Source organism: Platalea leucorodia (genome assembly GCF_965183815.1).
Source record: "Platalea leucorodia genome assembly, chromosome: 4".
In the NCBI taxonomy this organism is placed as follows: Eukaryota; Metazoa; Chordata; class Aves; order Pelecaniformes; family Threskiornithidae; genus Platalea; species Platalea leucorodia.
Window position 1 is genome coordinate 58,859,667 of NC_138826.1, and position 14,092 is coordinate 58,873,758.

A 14,092-nucleotide genomic window follows, 5' to 3' on the forward strand; every position below is an offset into this window, starting at 1 on the left:
GTCATGATCTAACAGTACCATAAACATACTTGTTTATATGCATATAAGAGTACAAGAAAATATAAGCAAAATAAGTAAGTATTGCATCAAATAGCACTACTGTAGCAAACATGGGTAAAAGAACAGCGTTAAAGCACACTGAGGAAAACATAATTTGGGTTTGTCATTTTAAGTGCATTCTCTTAACTTCCTTGGTACATTAATTCCTTTAAAATGCAAATCCAAATGAATCAGTGGGATGAGAAGAGCAACAACAGCTGCAGGAAGGATATTATCAAGAGATTAAACAGTAGCTCTAGTTTGCCTTATAAAAAGGCATGCAGGTCAACACGTTTTCACAGGCATTTCACACTTTTTATGGATGTATGTATATAAATTAAAAAAATACTTAGAATGTAAGTATTTTCCCATAGAAAACACAAGAAGCCTAGAACATCAGGCTACTAACAAGCTAGAACCACTTAATTTACAAAGACCTCATCTCGGGAAATCTCCAAAAAGAATCAACCTAGAGTGCACCAGTTACGATCCCTCAATGTCAGTCAGTCAGCCAATTATCTACAACCTTTAAGACATTTAAACTTAAAATGCTGTTATTTCAATTTACCATTTTAGACACACGAAAAGTATGGGTTGCAAGGCTTACTGCTGATTTTCCAACTTGTCGCCAGGCTGGTTTTTTAGTGTGTAGTGAAGTATTTATCAAAACCTCAGTTCTTCAGAAGATACTAAGTACAAGTTTTTAAGGCCACACAAGGCAGATGCCTGGCTTGTAAAGGCAGAGAAGCTTCTGTCATTTCTGAACGAACACGCTAGCATATCTTTTGCCACTTAAGGAGAAACTTGTACCCCACATACTCTTTTCTGTGGGTAAACAATTGTTAGTTTACACAATAATGAACTTACTTTTTGACCCTGTAAAAACAGCATATAGAAGCAGACAGTATATAAGTTTCTGAAAGTTAAATGGTGAGTTGACAACGTACTTTTCCCTTGGATGACTCATGGAAAAAGAGACAACCATCTTCATCTGTCTGGTCAGATGTTATATGGCACCTTTGCTGTGAAATCCAGGTCAGAGTCATAGAATCACAGGATGGTTTGGGTTAGAAGGGACCTTGAAAGATCATGGGCAGGGACATCTTTCACTACATCAGGTTGCCCAAAGCCCCATCCTACCTGACTTTGAACAGTCAGTTTTAAATTATATTGGTCATAAAAAGTCAACCCTTACGTTGACTAGGGAGCTAGTTAAGGAATCACAGAATGGTTGAGGTTGGAAGGCACTGCTGGAGAACATCCTGTCCAACCTCCTTGCTCAAGCAGCGTCTCCTACAGCAGGCTTCCCAGGACCATGCCCAGACAACTTTTGAATATCTCCAAGGATGGAGCCTCCACAACCCTTCTGGGCAACCTGTGCCAGTGCTCAATCACCGTCACAGTAAAAAGGTGTTTCCTGATGTTCAGAAGTCTGCCATAAAGGGCATTACCTTCATGAGGGCATGAGATGCCTCTCCAGTGCATGAACGGAAGGCTTAAGCCCCATGCATCAGAAAGTTTACACTAGGCGCTGATATCTAGGCTTCCAGAACCTTGTTGTTCAAACAGTTCATGAACAGCTACGCAAACTCTGAAAGAGTAGTACTAGAGATTCTCAGCTTCTTTTGAGCCATATTATTTAAACCAATCCACAAAACATAGACTGAGATAGCTGCCTTCACAGCTGCATTTATGTAACTGTCCCTAAAGTAGCACCTTCCAGCTCCAGCTCTCTACAAATACATTTTGGAGGTCACTCAGAACAGCCAGAAGTAGTTCATGTGGATCCGTTAAAATCAGGCTGGTCATTTGTAATAGAAAAACAAGCAACCACAATGATTTTACCAATTTGCAAAAGACATTAATCAAGATACTAGCATGCCAAGTACAATCTGCTATTAAAACAATAAGCTTAAACTGACGGGACAGCTCTTAAGGGACCAAGGTTAGCCCAGGGGCCCACATTTGCCTCAGATATGTGCCTGAATGGTGGTCATAAAGCATCTCACTACCGTCCTTTCAGGGAAACTCTCACACTCATCTTGAGCCAGACTACAAACAAACCTTCAGCTCTACTCTTAACTATAAGGTAAAAGAAGTTAATCTGGCTACAGCCCAGCATTCATGAAGTTGGCAATGGCAACTGCCAGCTGCCAGCTGCTAGTTTCACCAGCAACTCAAACTACTTGAATTAGTCTCAGAATTTCAATATTAAAAGCTTAGAAAAATTTTAGAACTTACATCACTGCAAAGAGCAAATAGCACAAAGAAGTATTTGCACATTAAAACACAGAACACAAAAAAAAAACCAGCCAGCAAGGAACACTGAAAAAGAAAGAAATGCAATACAAAATGTATTCCCATCTTTAGCATTTCAGCAGGAGTCACAATGCAAAAGGAAACACCTTCCCCTTGAAAAAGCAAATGGAAACTCACTTGCTAAGCAAGCTCTGCAGTGCTTTGTGCAGATGTTCTTTCAATTCCTGGGACACTTTCTCCCCCAAATGAGCCAGGCAGTCTTCTATTGAGCTCTCTGGATTGGCAGGACTGAACACTGGGGAAGTGTGGCAGTCAAATCCTGTAGTGGTAAATGCTGAGAGAAAAAAGTATACAAAATAAAGTAAAATAAATTCATATAAGAACATCAACAGTCTCAGATTTCTTATCCCACCAGTTAACACAGTTTACATAAGGGACGAAGAAATCACAACCCTATAGTCAAAGCATGCTATGAACAAACTGTAGTAAAACAAGTATGGTCCAAATCTATTCTGGAAGTGGTACTTACAAGCTGTAGATGACTTTGAGTTACATTTCCTCTCCAGCTCTGATTTAACAAATGCATACTAACCAGCAAGTTAGCTGAATGTGCAACTACTCTCAATTTTAAGCTGATGTCAACCCTGATGGAGCAGCAAGAGAGCCTCTTTTCCATGGTAAAATTTGCCCACGCATGGACGTATCTGCAGCAGTACTAGAGTATCATTTTTTAAAATAATATTTTGTTCATATAACCTTTTCCTTCTTGGTTTAAAACTTCTAAGAAAGGTCTGTAGGGATGAATGTAAACAGATCTAGAGCTCTTCTACTTCAGATTTCCAATTTGCAACACGCATGCAAAGCAAAGATTGTTTCCAAATCATCCCTTGCTGGGAGTCCTATAAAAGCCACATCTATAGGTCAAAGCGTGTCACACAAAATAAATCTGGTGGAAGTGAGAAATCAGATGGTTTAAGTCCACGCTCCCCTGAATGTTAGCTGCTGAGGAATGATTTCACTTCTGTCATCAACTGGAGCAGCTTAAGGGCTGCTTACATTTCATTATTTATAGTAGGCTATTAAATGTCATTCAGTTGTTTGCTTTGGCTAGACTCCACCGCTCCAAACCAAACGGTAAAGTTTAACTATTTTACTTCATGTGACAATGTGTAGAAATCTTGGGGGGGGGTAAAGAGATTCAATGTGTCCAAAAATCTCTTTAACTAGAGTACCTGTTACAAATTAACTACCATTATAGGACATAGAGATTATCGATTGAAATGGGAAAATCTGAAGAGCACCTTCCAAGATTTCTTCATCAAGATGTTTTAGCTCCTCCTCGATTTCTATTTTAATCTTCTCCAAAGCCTCTTTCTCCAAAGCATGTTGTGGCATAAGCTGTTGTTGAGTCCCTAAAAGAAACCAGAGAAATTATTCAAATGTAGTATTTCAAATAAGGTAGATAATGGGACATGATATTGAAATATTGACTATAAAGGAATTCAAGGTGAAAGTTCTATTTCAGACAGCAACATAAAAAGTATGATCTCTTAAGGGCACTTATTACAAAAGTTTTATTATATGAACCCAGAAACACATAAACTTCCGGGCCTATTCAAGATAGAATAGGTGCTTTGAATATTAATATATGAAAAAAAATTAGAACTGTAAAGACAAAAACAGAATACATAATAGCTTTAAAAACAAACTTATCTTAAATTTAAGACCAAAATCGAAGGAAGGCACATAAACAACCAGTCATTAAAACTAATACACTCATTATCAAACTACACCAAAACAAAGCAGACATAGGCATAAGCTTGATTTTTAGTAGCAAAATATAAAATTGATATTGATGCCTGTAGAATCTACAAAAATACTAAGAACAACTATGTAATAACATCAATGAAGAGTCCCGAAATCTCTTGACTGTGCATCATTTCATTGTTCATGAGGAGTCTACAGGCCACAATGAATTAATTTAAGATTGGGTTCACAAGTAACAATAGAGGCAAAGGACCCCAGAATTGTCAGTCAATTGTCAATTCTCATCTCCTAATCAAGTCATTTAGGAATTTGAAATGGCCACATATCCCCAGAAGTACACATGCTGTGGTTTGGGATCACAAATACATATTCCGTGTGCTGACTCTAGATATTTGGTAACAAGAAGCTGTTTCAACCATATCATTCAGGATTATATAGACTCTCAATCATCTTAATTATTATGCTGTAGCAAAAGAGAGACACAAAACTGTTTCTAAACAAGCCAAGGTATTTAAAACATTTGGATCTTTAAGGAACTGCCTGCTGATTATCAACCTTTCCAATATAAGGCCATATGGCAAGGTAACTACTCAAGTAACTGCTTTATGGGATGTGTACTAATGGAAAGACTAGATGTCTGGGACAGAGTTCCAGCTCAAAACTCTTGCTATTTAGCTGCTTTTTCTTTGGGTTTGCTCATCTTTATTTCTTCCATCAGCTTTCAAGCATGTCTTCAAATCTCTTTCTCAAAGCACACCACAAAAACTGTTCCATTAACTGCTGTCTTCTTTTCACCAAACATCACTGAATCAACCGCCAACACTGAAATTTTCTTCTTCCTTTCTTTCAATTCCTTGAAATGTCCTACTTGGAGATAAAATGGATCTCTGTTATATCTACACAAATATAAAAATGAATTTTCTATCAACCTACTCCTGAAATAAATAAGCAAACAAATAAAATTGACCATAAAACTTCCCTTTGCTAAATAATCTCCCTTCCAGCCATTTCCTTCCCTAAGTTTTGGGTCAATTATCAGTCCTCATTAGCCCTGCACTCTGCTACTTTCAACAATATCAGTGACTGGGTTACCCAAAACACATTCTCTTAGCTCTCTTACTTCTGAATATTCCTCAGAATTCCTTTTTGGGGACTTCATGATCTCTTGTGCCCACGATTTAAACACCATCTCCTGGCTGACCTTCTGGTAACGTTGCCCATGTCCACTGTTTCTTACTCATGCACCCAAATACTGACAACTCTCCAACCTATCTCACCCTCTCTGCACCTACATCAACTGCCTACAGCTCTACCTGGGCATCTAGACATCTCTACAGATGTTTTTCACTCAGTTGAAGAAAATAAAAAGGGAAAGGATTTGTATCCATAATGCTTGTATCATCTGACTTCATTTCTTCCTCATCACTTATATTCCACATCCAAATCTTCAGGTACGTTGTGCAACACCCAGTGTAGCTTTGTGGCCTATCTTTCTTTACTCCTGTTTTGAAGACACTAAATTATAATTTGGTAGTTTTATGAACAACTGTCTATTTTCTTCGTTTCATCTCTATTTAAGTCTGCTTAAACTCACTTAAAGTGCTGTATCGCCTTCCCATTTCCTTCATACACACAGTATCACTAGTTTTCACATCCAAGTGTGTGAAAACCATAAAAGCAACAATACCAGTTAAGACACACAGACACGTAGTAAAGTACACAGTACATTTTCTGTATTTAAAAAAGCACTACACAATAAGCTTGCAAGGTCTCCTACATTTGAAAAATTAGTTAAAAATCCACAGAATCAACCCACTGAATGCTGCTAATGCTTAAAAACTCAGCACTCAATAGATACCTGTGAGAGAAAATACTTCTAAACCAATGTACATGTCAGTGTAAAACGTTTACATTTATTTATGTGAACAGTTTAAAGGAACAACAGATAGTCAGTTTAATTCTGTTTTTCTTAACCACAGTCAGATCTTCATCACTATGTTCAGAATAACTTTATTGAGCTTCTTAAATTCCTTCTCAAACAGTCTCTCTTTGCCACTCTGAACAACAAATTCCAGAAAGAAGCAAATTGTTCCTCCTTTTTTTTAATGAACAGACACCCACTAATGCCTTGTCAGTCCCTCTAAGGTCTCCTCTTTGAATGACAAAACCACTGCTTCACAGTCAAGACAACAAGTACACGCAAGTACAAACTCTAATCTTAACCTGTGCTTCACCCTGTATATGGAAGGGATGAGGGTATTCAGAAGAGCACCCGTTCTCATGGGACTAACGTGATGATGATCACACATGACAAGCTGTCATACTTGATAATAAGTCACCCGGAAAATGGAAGGAAGAGAAATTCCATTGCTACCAGCGTACAAAAGAGCTGTTTAGATAATCAGTGCTGCAGTCAATGCTTTCCATCTCATAACACCCACAACTTTGCAGCAGCTGCTGATTCCAATAGCACCTGACTATTCAGTCATGCCAAAACATCAAAAACTTACCCCTCCCAGACCAGTGACTTTGCACTGGTTATTCCCCTAATTATCAATGGACTTCAGCTTTCTTCATCTCCTGTATATTGACCGCTGCCAACAAAAATTGCACCCCATGTTGGAGAACAGCGTATTCCAACAGCAAAGGCCCTAAGCGAGCGGTATCTTTTTCTCCTTTAGACAACTTCCAAGTCAGTTTGCAAATAGGTAGAATAACACAGTAAAAACAGCTTCTAGTAGATGAGAACATGTTTTCATTGTTTAATAATGCAAACAGTCACACCAGAAATGGTACTTGTAAAATCCATAAACATGGAATGCATTCCTATGCTGAAAAAACGGGTTTGCCATTACTGGCTTTTGGTAAATTGGCTCTGAAAGGCCTCTTCCCAACCCAAAGACACAACAAACCTCTGTTACAGTCTTACACGAAGAAGATAGTGCATTCTACTTTCTATTTATGGAATAAATGTTCCCTTTTGCACAAGCATGTTCTTGTTAAGATTTTGTTTTTCAGTTATTTGGAGGTAACCTGCAAAGTAGGGGAAAATGTATTCTAAAAGTCCATCAAGCACTGCATCACTGACAATCAGTGTTATGACTACTAAACAAATGTAATACTTCAGTAAAGCTTCACTGATAAGGCCATTCCAGAAGTTTAGTAACAATACAAGACTAACCCGTTCCCCAGGTTTGATCCCAGGAGGAGGAGGGATGGGAAGTCATTTATCAGAGCTAGAGAGCCTGCACATCTGATTCTACAGTGTTTGTGCACAACTACATCTAACAAGAGACAACAGCAACTATAAGGAGAGACTGAGAAGGTGTTATGCCTTTTTAGTTCAAGTCAATGCAGGGTGAATGAAAAAGAAAGCCACTGATGTCACAGATTGCTCCTGATTTTTTTTTCTTTCATGCTTGTAATTTTAATTTACCAATATCTCTGTTTCCAAGTTCTCCTAGATCTCTGTATTAACTTCTGTATAGTCAACATTGACTTAAAAATTTACTTTCAGCATGATTCTGTTATTTCTTTAACATCTCAGACTTTTTAAAACAATGAGAATAAGCATCTAAAATTTGTGTAAGCACTGAGAAGTGACAAAAATACACAAAATCTCTTTACAAATGTATTCATTTGTTTCCTTTAATGAAAAGTATATCCATTACCCCAGCAAACTCCAGAACACCGACTGCTGTACATAGATGTAGCCCTTGATTTAAGAAATATTTAAAAGAAGCTCTTTATAAACCATAAGAAGGCTCAGCTTAAAAGAAACTAAAAAAGTCCAAAACACTAAGAACCAAAAAGGTACAAGACATTGCCAACTAGCAGTCAATTTTTTTGTGGGCAAAGAGAAGGTTTAATTAAGTGGGAATTCATGTTCCTCGAGGGACCACCTCGTACTTCTCCAAGTCACACCCTAAAAACTCCCTTTCCTTGCCTCAGTTCAGGAAATATCTCCCTCATTACCATGAACTGCATTGGTCTGACCTACAACGTGTACCTTTTCAGCCTGTGACTTTTCAGCCAAAGGAGGTATGTTTTGCTCTAAGAGGAAAGTTTCTAAGGAATGAGTTATTCATCTAAGCTAAAACCACCTCAAAAACTCCTTCATTTCCTACAGATCAACTGTATGTACTATGAAGAGTAAGTGAAGATACAGGCATGGAGTACGAAGAAAACCAAGATATTCTGCAACAGCCAGTCAAAGTGTCACCCGATGACAGAAAATCTTGCAATGACAGGTATCCAACCCATGACGGCCAAAACCATATAGAAGAGGTACTACTGTGATATTTGGGATGGCCACTAAGGAGCCTTGAGCTCACCCACAACGCATGAAACCTGACCATCTCTGCCTATCTGTCCATGTATTTCCTGAGACGTAACAGAGTTCACTTCTAACTGAAGCAAGTGAACAAATAAACGTAAAACCCATTTCTCCCAGTAACCCAATTCAACACTTCTCAGCTGTAAGAACTGTGTGTGGGAAACCACTAAAATGCCTTGATCACTGACTATATACAGCACTTCAAACAGTAATTCCAAAACAGATAATAAATGGTCAAAAGAACACTGTGCACAATAATTGGATTGAAGTACTGTGGATAGCATGCACCTCAGAGAAACTGTAAAACTGTCAAAACCTTGTTCACCTCTTGAGTAATCTACGGCACCATGCAGTAGTGGCATTGATTATAAATCTTCCAGATGCTATGTGAGCTAAGGGATTATTTAAGATTTCTCATTCTGTCAAGGAAAACACAGAAAAGCTACTTTCCTTCAGAATCTTCATTATAGCCACAGGCTCATGGGATGGAGTCAAACCATGGGGAAGGAGATTAAAAGACAGCAATACACTAAAAGTTACCCCTTGATGAAACATAAAGAAGCATTTATAATACAAATATATTGAATCACAAAAACAAAGTACTTTGACTCACTTAAAAAGTAAGTAGTACTAACAACTGCAGCAGACTGGAAGCTTCTGTAATGAGCCTGAACTTCAGGGGGGAAAATGTAGAAATATTTTCCGATACTTTATATTTATTTTCTGTGTATGAACCAGTAGTTATAGATACTACGAGAGTTCTGAAAAAATACTAAAGCATCTCTCCACAATCTAATGAACAGGTAACTGAGAGCTTCCACACATTTAAATAATTGTACTTGTCTGTTGCCTCAAACCACATGAACTTACACAGATGATACCTTATCGTGTGTGTTTTATCAGCTTTATCTGAGCAATTTGTATTATTCACCTACCAAAAAGTAACAGAATTTACTGCTAATGGACTTTGCTTTAAATAAACTAAAGTGAGTGCTATGCAGAATCACTATTCTGCCAAAACTGTAACAGGAATAATCTCTCAAACTACTGCCCAGTTAAGTTTGCTGGATTTTCCTCCGGAAACACTGAAATCCACTACAGAATACTACACTGAAATCAACTACAGAATACTATAGAGCTGTAATGTTAAAAGATTGGTTTGTCCAATAAAACTGTCTTTTTTTCAAGAGCCTGAAATACTGTGGATGGTTCTCTCTTCAGTCTCTGCTCTGAAGAGAAGCTATCTAAATAAAAATTTCAAAGTAGTAATCAGATGTTGACTTAGATCGGCCGCCTTTGCTTGAAGCCAGAAGTGTTTTTAGCTCTTGTAACTGAAGCCATCTTTCTTGCAACAAAATCAAGACCAACCAAGAGATCCAAAAGGAAATATAGTGAGGTAATTTTCTATGTAATTTTTCTGAGTTTTCTCTTCATGAAATGAAACCCCTCCAAAAACCATCGGTCTTGTAAAGCATATTAGGTCTGCAAAAAATGAGAAGTTTTAACTTGATATCTAAAAAATATCTTAAAGATTTACTCTTACCTGAGTTTTTGGAACAAAGAGACAAACATCAGAAAAAGGACTCTCTAGTGCGAAATGTGGGAAAGCGGAGGTTTGTGGGAGATGACCATAGGAGGGAAGGGAGGGGAATAGACAAAAGCATTCAATTTCTCCTACCAGTTCTAGCAGACATAAAATAGTACCACTCCTGTTGGGAAAGATAGCTTTTTTGGTTGTTTCTTTAACCCATCGGATCTATTCTCTAGCTTAATTGGAGTGTTGAAATTTCACTGAAATCTGGGAGACTGCTGTAGGAGGAGACTCAAGGGAGGTACAGAAATACTAAAGGCACTTAGTGTGCCTTATTTCCCCACGTTCTGTATACATGCAATGGCAAGACAGAAGACCCTCCACTGGGTGAGACAAAGTGGCTGTAGTGAGGATCCTGCTCTGAACCGCCCTCTAGAGGAGTTCCTCACTCTCCGACACCGAAGGAGATGAAAGCGGTTAACATTAACGAGGGCAAACTAAAACTAGCCTTTCTGGATGGTCCCCTTATATTGTAATATGATACAGAAATCAGACAAAGACTAAGGACTTATTTGGATCTAAAAAAAAATACATGAAGGGAAAGTACCATATACCAGCATCAATAGCTCATATGAATGAAACACATACAATAGAGAAGCGTTCTGCAACTAAAATAGAAACGGGAAATAGCCAAAATCACTGCTTCAGTTGTTTCCCATGAAAGGTCTGTCAGCACAATAAACAAATTAAAGCAAAATAAGATTAAGTAACCGATACTTTGTATCGGAATCCTCTCAATTCATAAATCAACAGTGTTGAGCCATACAGAACAGAAAGACTACTGGCCAGCATTTCAAAGTACCACAAAAAACATCAATGAAAGTAACTTGGGATCAGTCAAGATATTGTATCAATGGCTGATGACAGTGCTTGAAAAACACACTGACAAGCACGATGTAATGTCATACTGTTATCATCCCTCATGTCTTCGTTACCAAAAACCAGAAGTTCCTTCCTCTTGATGGGATTCTACACAACAACTATTCGTTTTCATTTACTGGCTTTCACATCTCTTTTGTTCTAACCAGGTTTCACAGACCATGCTTATTACTGTAATAAATACCCAGCTACCTTCCAGCAGTGCATTAGGTAATACCCATTACGGGCTGCCGCTTCTCTCGCTGTCTCCCTAGGGGAGAATACAGAGCACACAGAGCAGAGTGCTTTGGTACAGCTCTCAAAAGCAAGCATCAGCCACATGCCAGACAACAAGGAGATACAGACTGTATATATAAATTACTTAAGACTCAAAGAAGATGCATACAGTACTTCAAAATAAACACATGGCTGTTACCACACATACCCTGGAAGTGCAGCTGAAACAACTGTTCAATTACAAGCAACAAGAGAAGTAGGAGAAAGGATTTTTAGAAAGTAACTCTCAGACAAATGAAAGCTGTTGGCAGCACGGAAAGCAGAAAAGCACCAGGAAAAGTGAGTCAGAAAAGAATGAAACAAATCTTGAAGCAAAAGGATAAAGTGTTTGCACTTAGTTCAATAACAGCCCGAAGTCCATCCAAGGCACTACAAAACAGAGTGGGAAACAACGTGGCAGATTAAAAGTAAAGGGAGATTATTTTATCCAGAAGCTTTGATCAGAAAGCAGCAAAAACACTGAAAGGGAGATCTAATTACAGTGAAAGATGACCAGGAGAGGAGAAGCTGTGGTCACTGTCTGGTTTTGGGAGTGAGGGTGGGGGAAATGGAGGAGAATTTCCTGTTTAGAAGGGAAGGTTTAGAGCAACAAGGATGAAAGAACAGATTTGGAAAGTATCAATGCTTTGGAGTTTTTTAATAGCAAATCCAACTACAGCCTGCTGTCAGACAAGCTAAGATATATAAGTAATATCTGAAAAGTAGACTCAACAGTTATCTTTACTCAGGAGCTTAAAAGTCCTCTTAACTGACTACAAAATTTGTGTTTAAGCATTTGTAGCTTCCTCTTTGTAAAGTTTTAATATTGCTCTTTAATTCAAATATTTCTTAGAGGTTTCAGTAACAAGAATCAGTTGAAAGGTTTCCCCTCAATTTGCAAATATTTCAAAAGTAACCACAGCCAAAGTATTAAAAAAAAAACTTTAAGACTAACAGTTTCCTTTCTGAGTCTTGCATTTACAGAACAAAGCAGAATCCTCCACATTGTAGCTTTATATGTACTCAATACGTTTCCAGTTAGAGCCCAGTTATCCCAGATGGGATATTCAGAATGAGACGTTATTGCTCAAGTAAGCACATTTTCCAACAAAGGGTTTTATGAAACAGCATCTTGGCACTAAGGTGCCTCTCCTTTCATGGACCACAGATGCAGTCAAAGTGGAAGTAATAGACAGACCTTAAATATACTAAGATTAATTTTATAAACGATATCTATTACAACCAGCATATGCTATGTGCTTTAGTGCCAAACTGATAAAATCATTTCTGTCCTAACTTTGATGCTATCTTTTCAGGAATTTCTCAATTCATGACAAGTAAGTTCAGTAAATGACAAAGTATGCATTCTTAAGTGCCTGTTAAAAAAAAAAAAGATTCTGAAGACTGTCTTTGTGTGTTTTTTTTTAATATGCCTTTCATCAGAATAAGTTCTGAATCACAGGAACTAGTAGTGACTGAAATGTCATTACGAAGTGACAAGCCACCAAAACAATCTTGACAAACAACATTATTTAAGTGCTTGCCACCACAAAATAAATAAACTTTTACTACCTAGGTCTACGTGAAACGCAATCTATCAAACTTCTTTTATTCTGCTTCCTATTTATTTATTTAACCTCCAATACGCATAAACCTGTTCTGGAAGAAACATCTGACTCCATCTGTTACTCCATGCAGTCCTTGACTTCTTAAAAATAAATAAATAAATAGATGCAGCATAGGCCAGGTTAAGCTTCACATCTCTGCACTACCACTGACTGACAACAGCAGCAGCATTTACATACTAGGGCAACAGTATTTAGAACATGAGATTGCTCAAGTCATCACTCAGAGTTTATGCCGGTAAACACCACCTCACCCCTGCTTACTTCCACTTGCTTCCCAAAAAAAGCAAGCATGGGCTCAAATTCTCAAGATGGCTCAACAAAGATAATATATACCCACCCCTCCTAACCTCAGGACAGTTACTAAAACCACTTATTTGCTTCATAAACACCAATCGGCCCTGGCACAGCTCAAATTAAAACGCTAATCTAAATACAAACAGCTTTGCTTCCATCAGCATCTCTTCCCATTATTTTAAATGAATAAAGTAAGAGACGCGTTACACTAAACATCAGACTAACACTCTGCATACGTGCACAAACAGCTGAAGAACGAATTGCAAATACAGATGCATATGTAAATAGGTACAGATGAACATGCAAATATTACCTTGAGTTGAAGGAGGAGGATGCTCCTGTGGCTTCTCTTGTGATAAAAGTCCCAGGTAGCTGAGAACTACGTATTTTGTTTCATAGTGAAATCCTACAGGCACAGCAGTAGAGGACGCCATCGGGTTGGCTTGCAATGCGGCAGTGCTGTTATGGGGCACGTAGGGTTTTCTCTGGGTAACTGAGGAAGACTGTAAGGAAAGAACAGAGTGTTTTGTTTGGTTTTTTTTATAAGGCTGCAATAGGTCATGAACTCATACATAACAAGGAATTATGTAACAAACGTGAAGTAATATCCAGGTTTTTGCCCTGATATCCTATGCATTCATATTTTAATAAGAACCATGCAGAGTAAAACCAACTGCCCCTGAGTCCAGCGCCCTGCCTACCTGCTGCCAGCAGCGGCATTTCTCACTCCTGCCTGTCATACATACTCTCACATTAAAGCAGATTGAACAGTTCCTCACCATGTGTCTGCCTCCTAATGCCTCCCAACTCAACCACACACAAAAATGCACATGTATTCATGCAAAGAGGTTTTGAGGGATTCTGAAGGTTTAATTAACTACAATTCGAGGTAAAAAGACAGGTTCTGAGGAGTCTCTCCTCCCCTAATCCTCTGATGAGTGTTTTCTCAATTCTCTGCTTTCTCAGATTCTCTATTATGATGCTTAAAAATTGTAATGCAGAAAAAGTGACCACAATTGCCTCGAATTCATTTTACTGTTCCAA

At 38.1% G+C, this 14,092-nt stretch overlaps 1 protein-coding gene across 3 annotated transcripts in view; it reads right to left on the reverse strand.

The window, feature by feature from the left end:
* BCL2L13 (BCL2 like 13) overlaps positions 1-14,092 on the reverse strand; it is a 39,706-nt gene that overhangs the window by 20,405 nt on the left and 5,209 nt on the right. For all 3 annotated transcript variants that reach the window (XM_082310039.1, XM_082310040.1, XM_082310041.1), the window contains exons 2-4: positions 13,362-13,551; positions 3,600-3,710; positions 2,476-2,632 (exon numbers count right to left, since the gene is read on the reverse strand). In XM_082310039.1, the coding sequence (XP_082166165.1) occupies positions 2,476-2,632; positions 3,600-3,710; positions 13,362-13,482 (389 nt within the window). In that variant the 5' untranslated portion in view covers positions 13,483-13,551. The remainder of the gene's footprint in view (positions 1-2,475; positions 2,633-3,599; positions 3,711-13,361; positions 13,552-14,092) is intronic.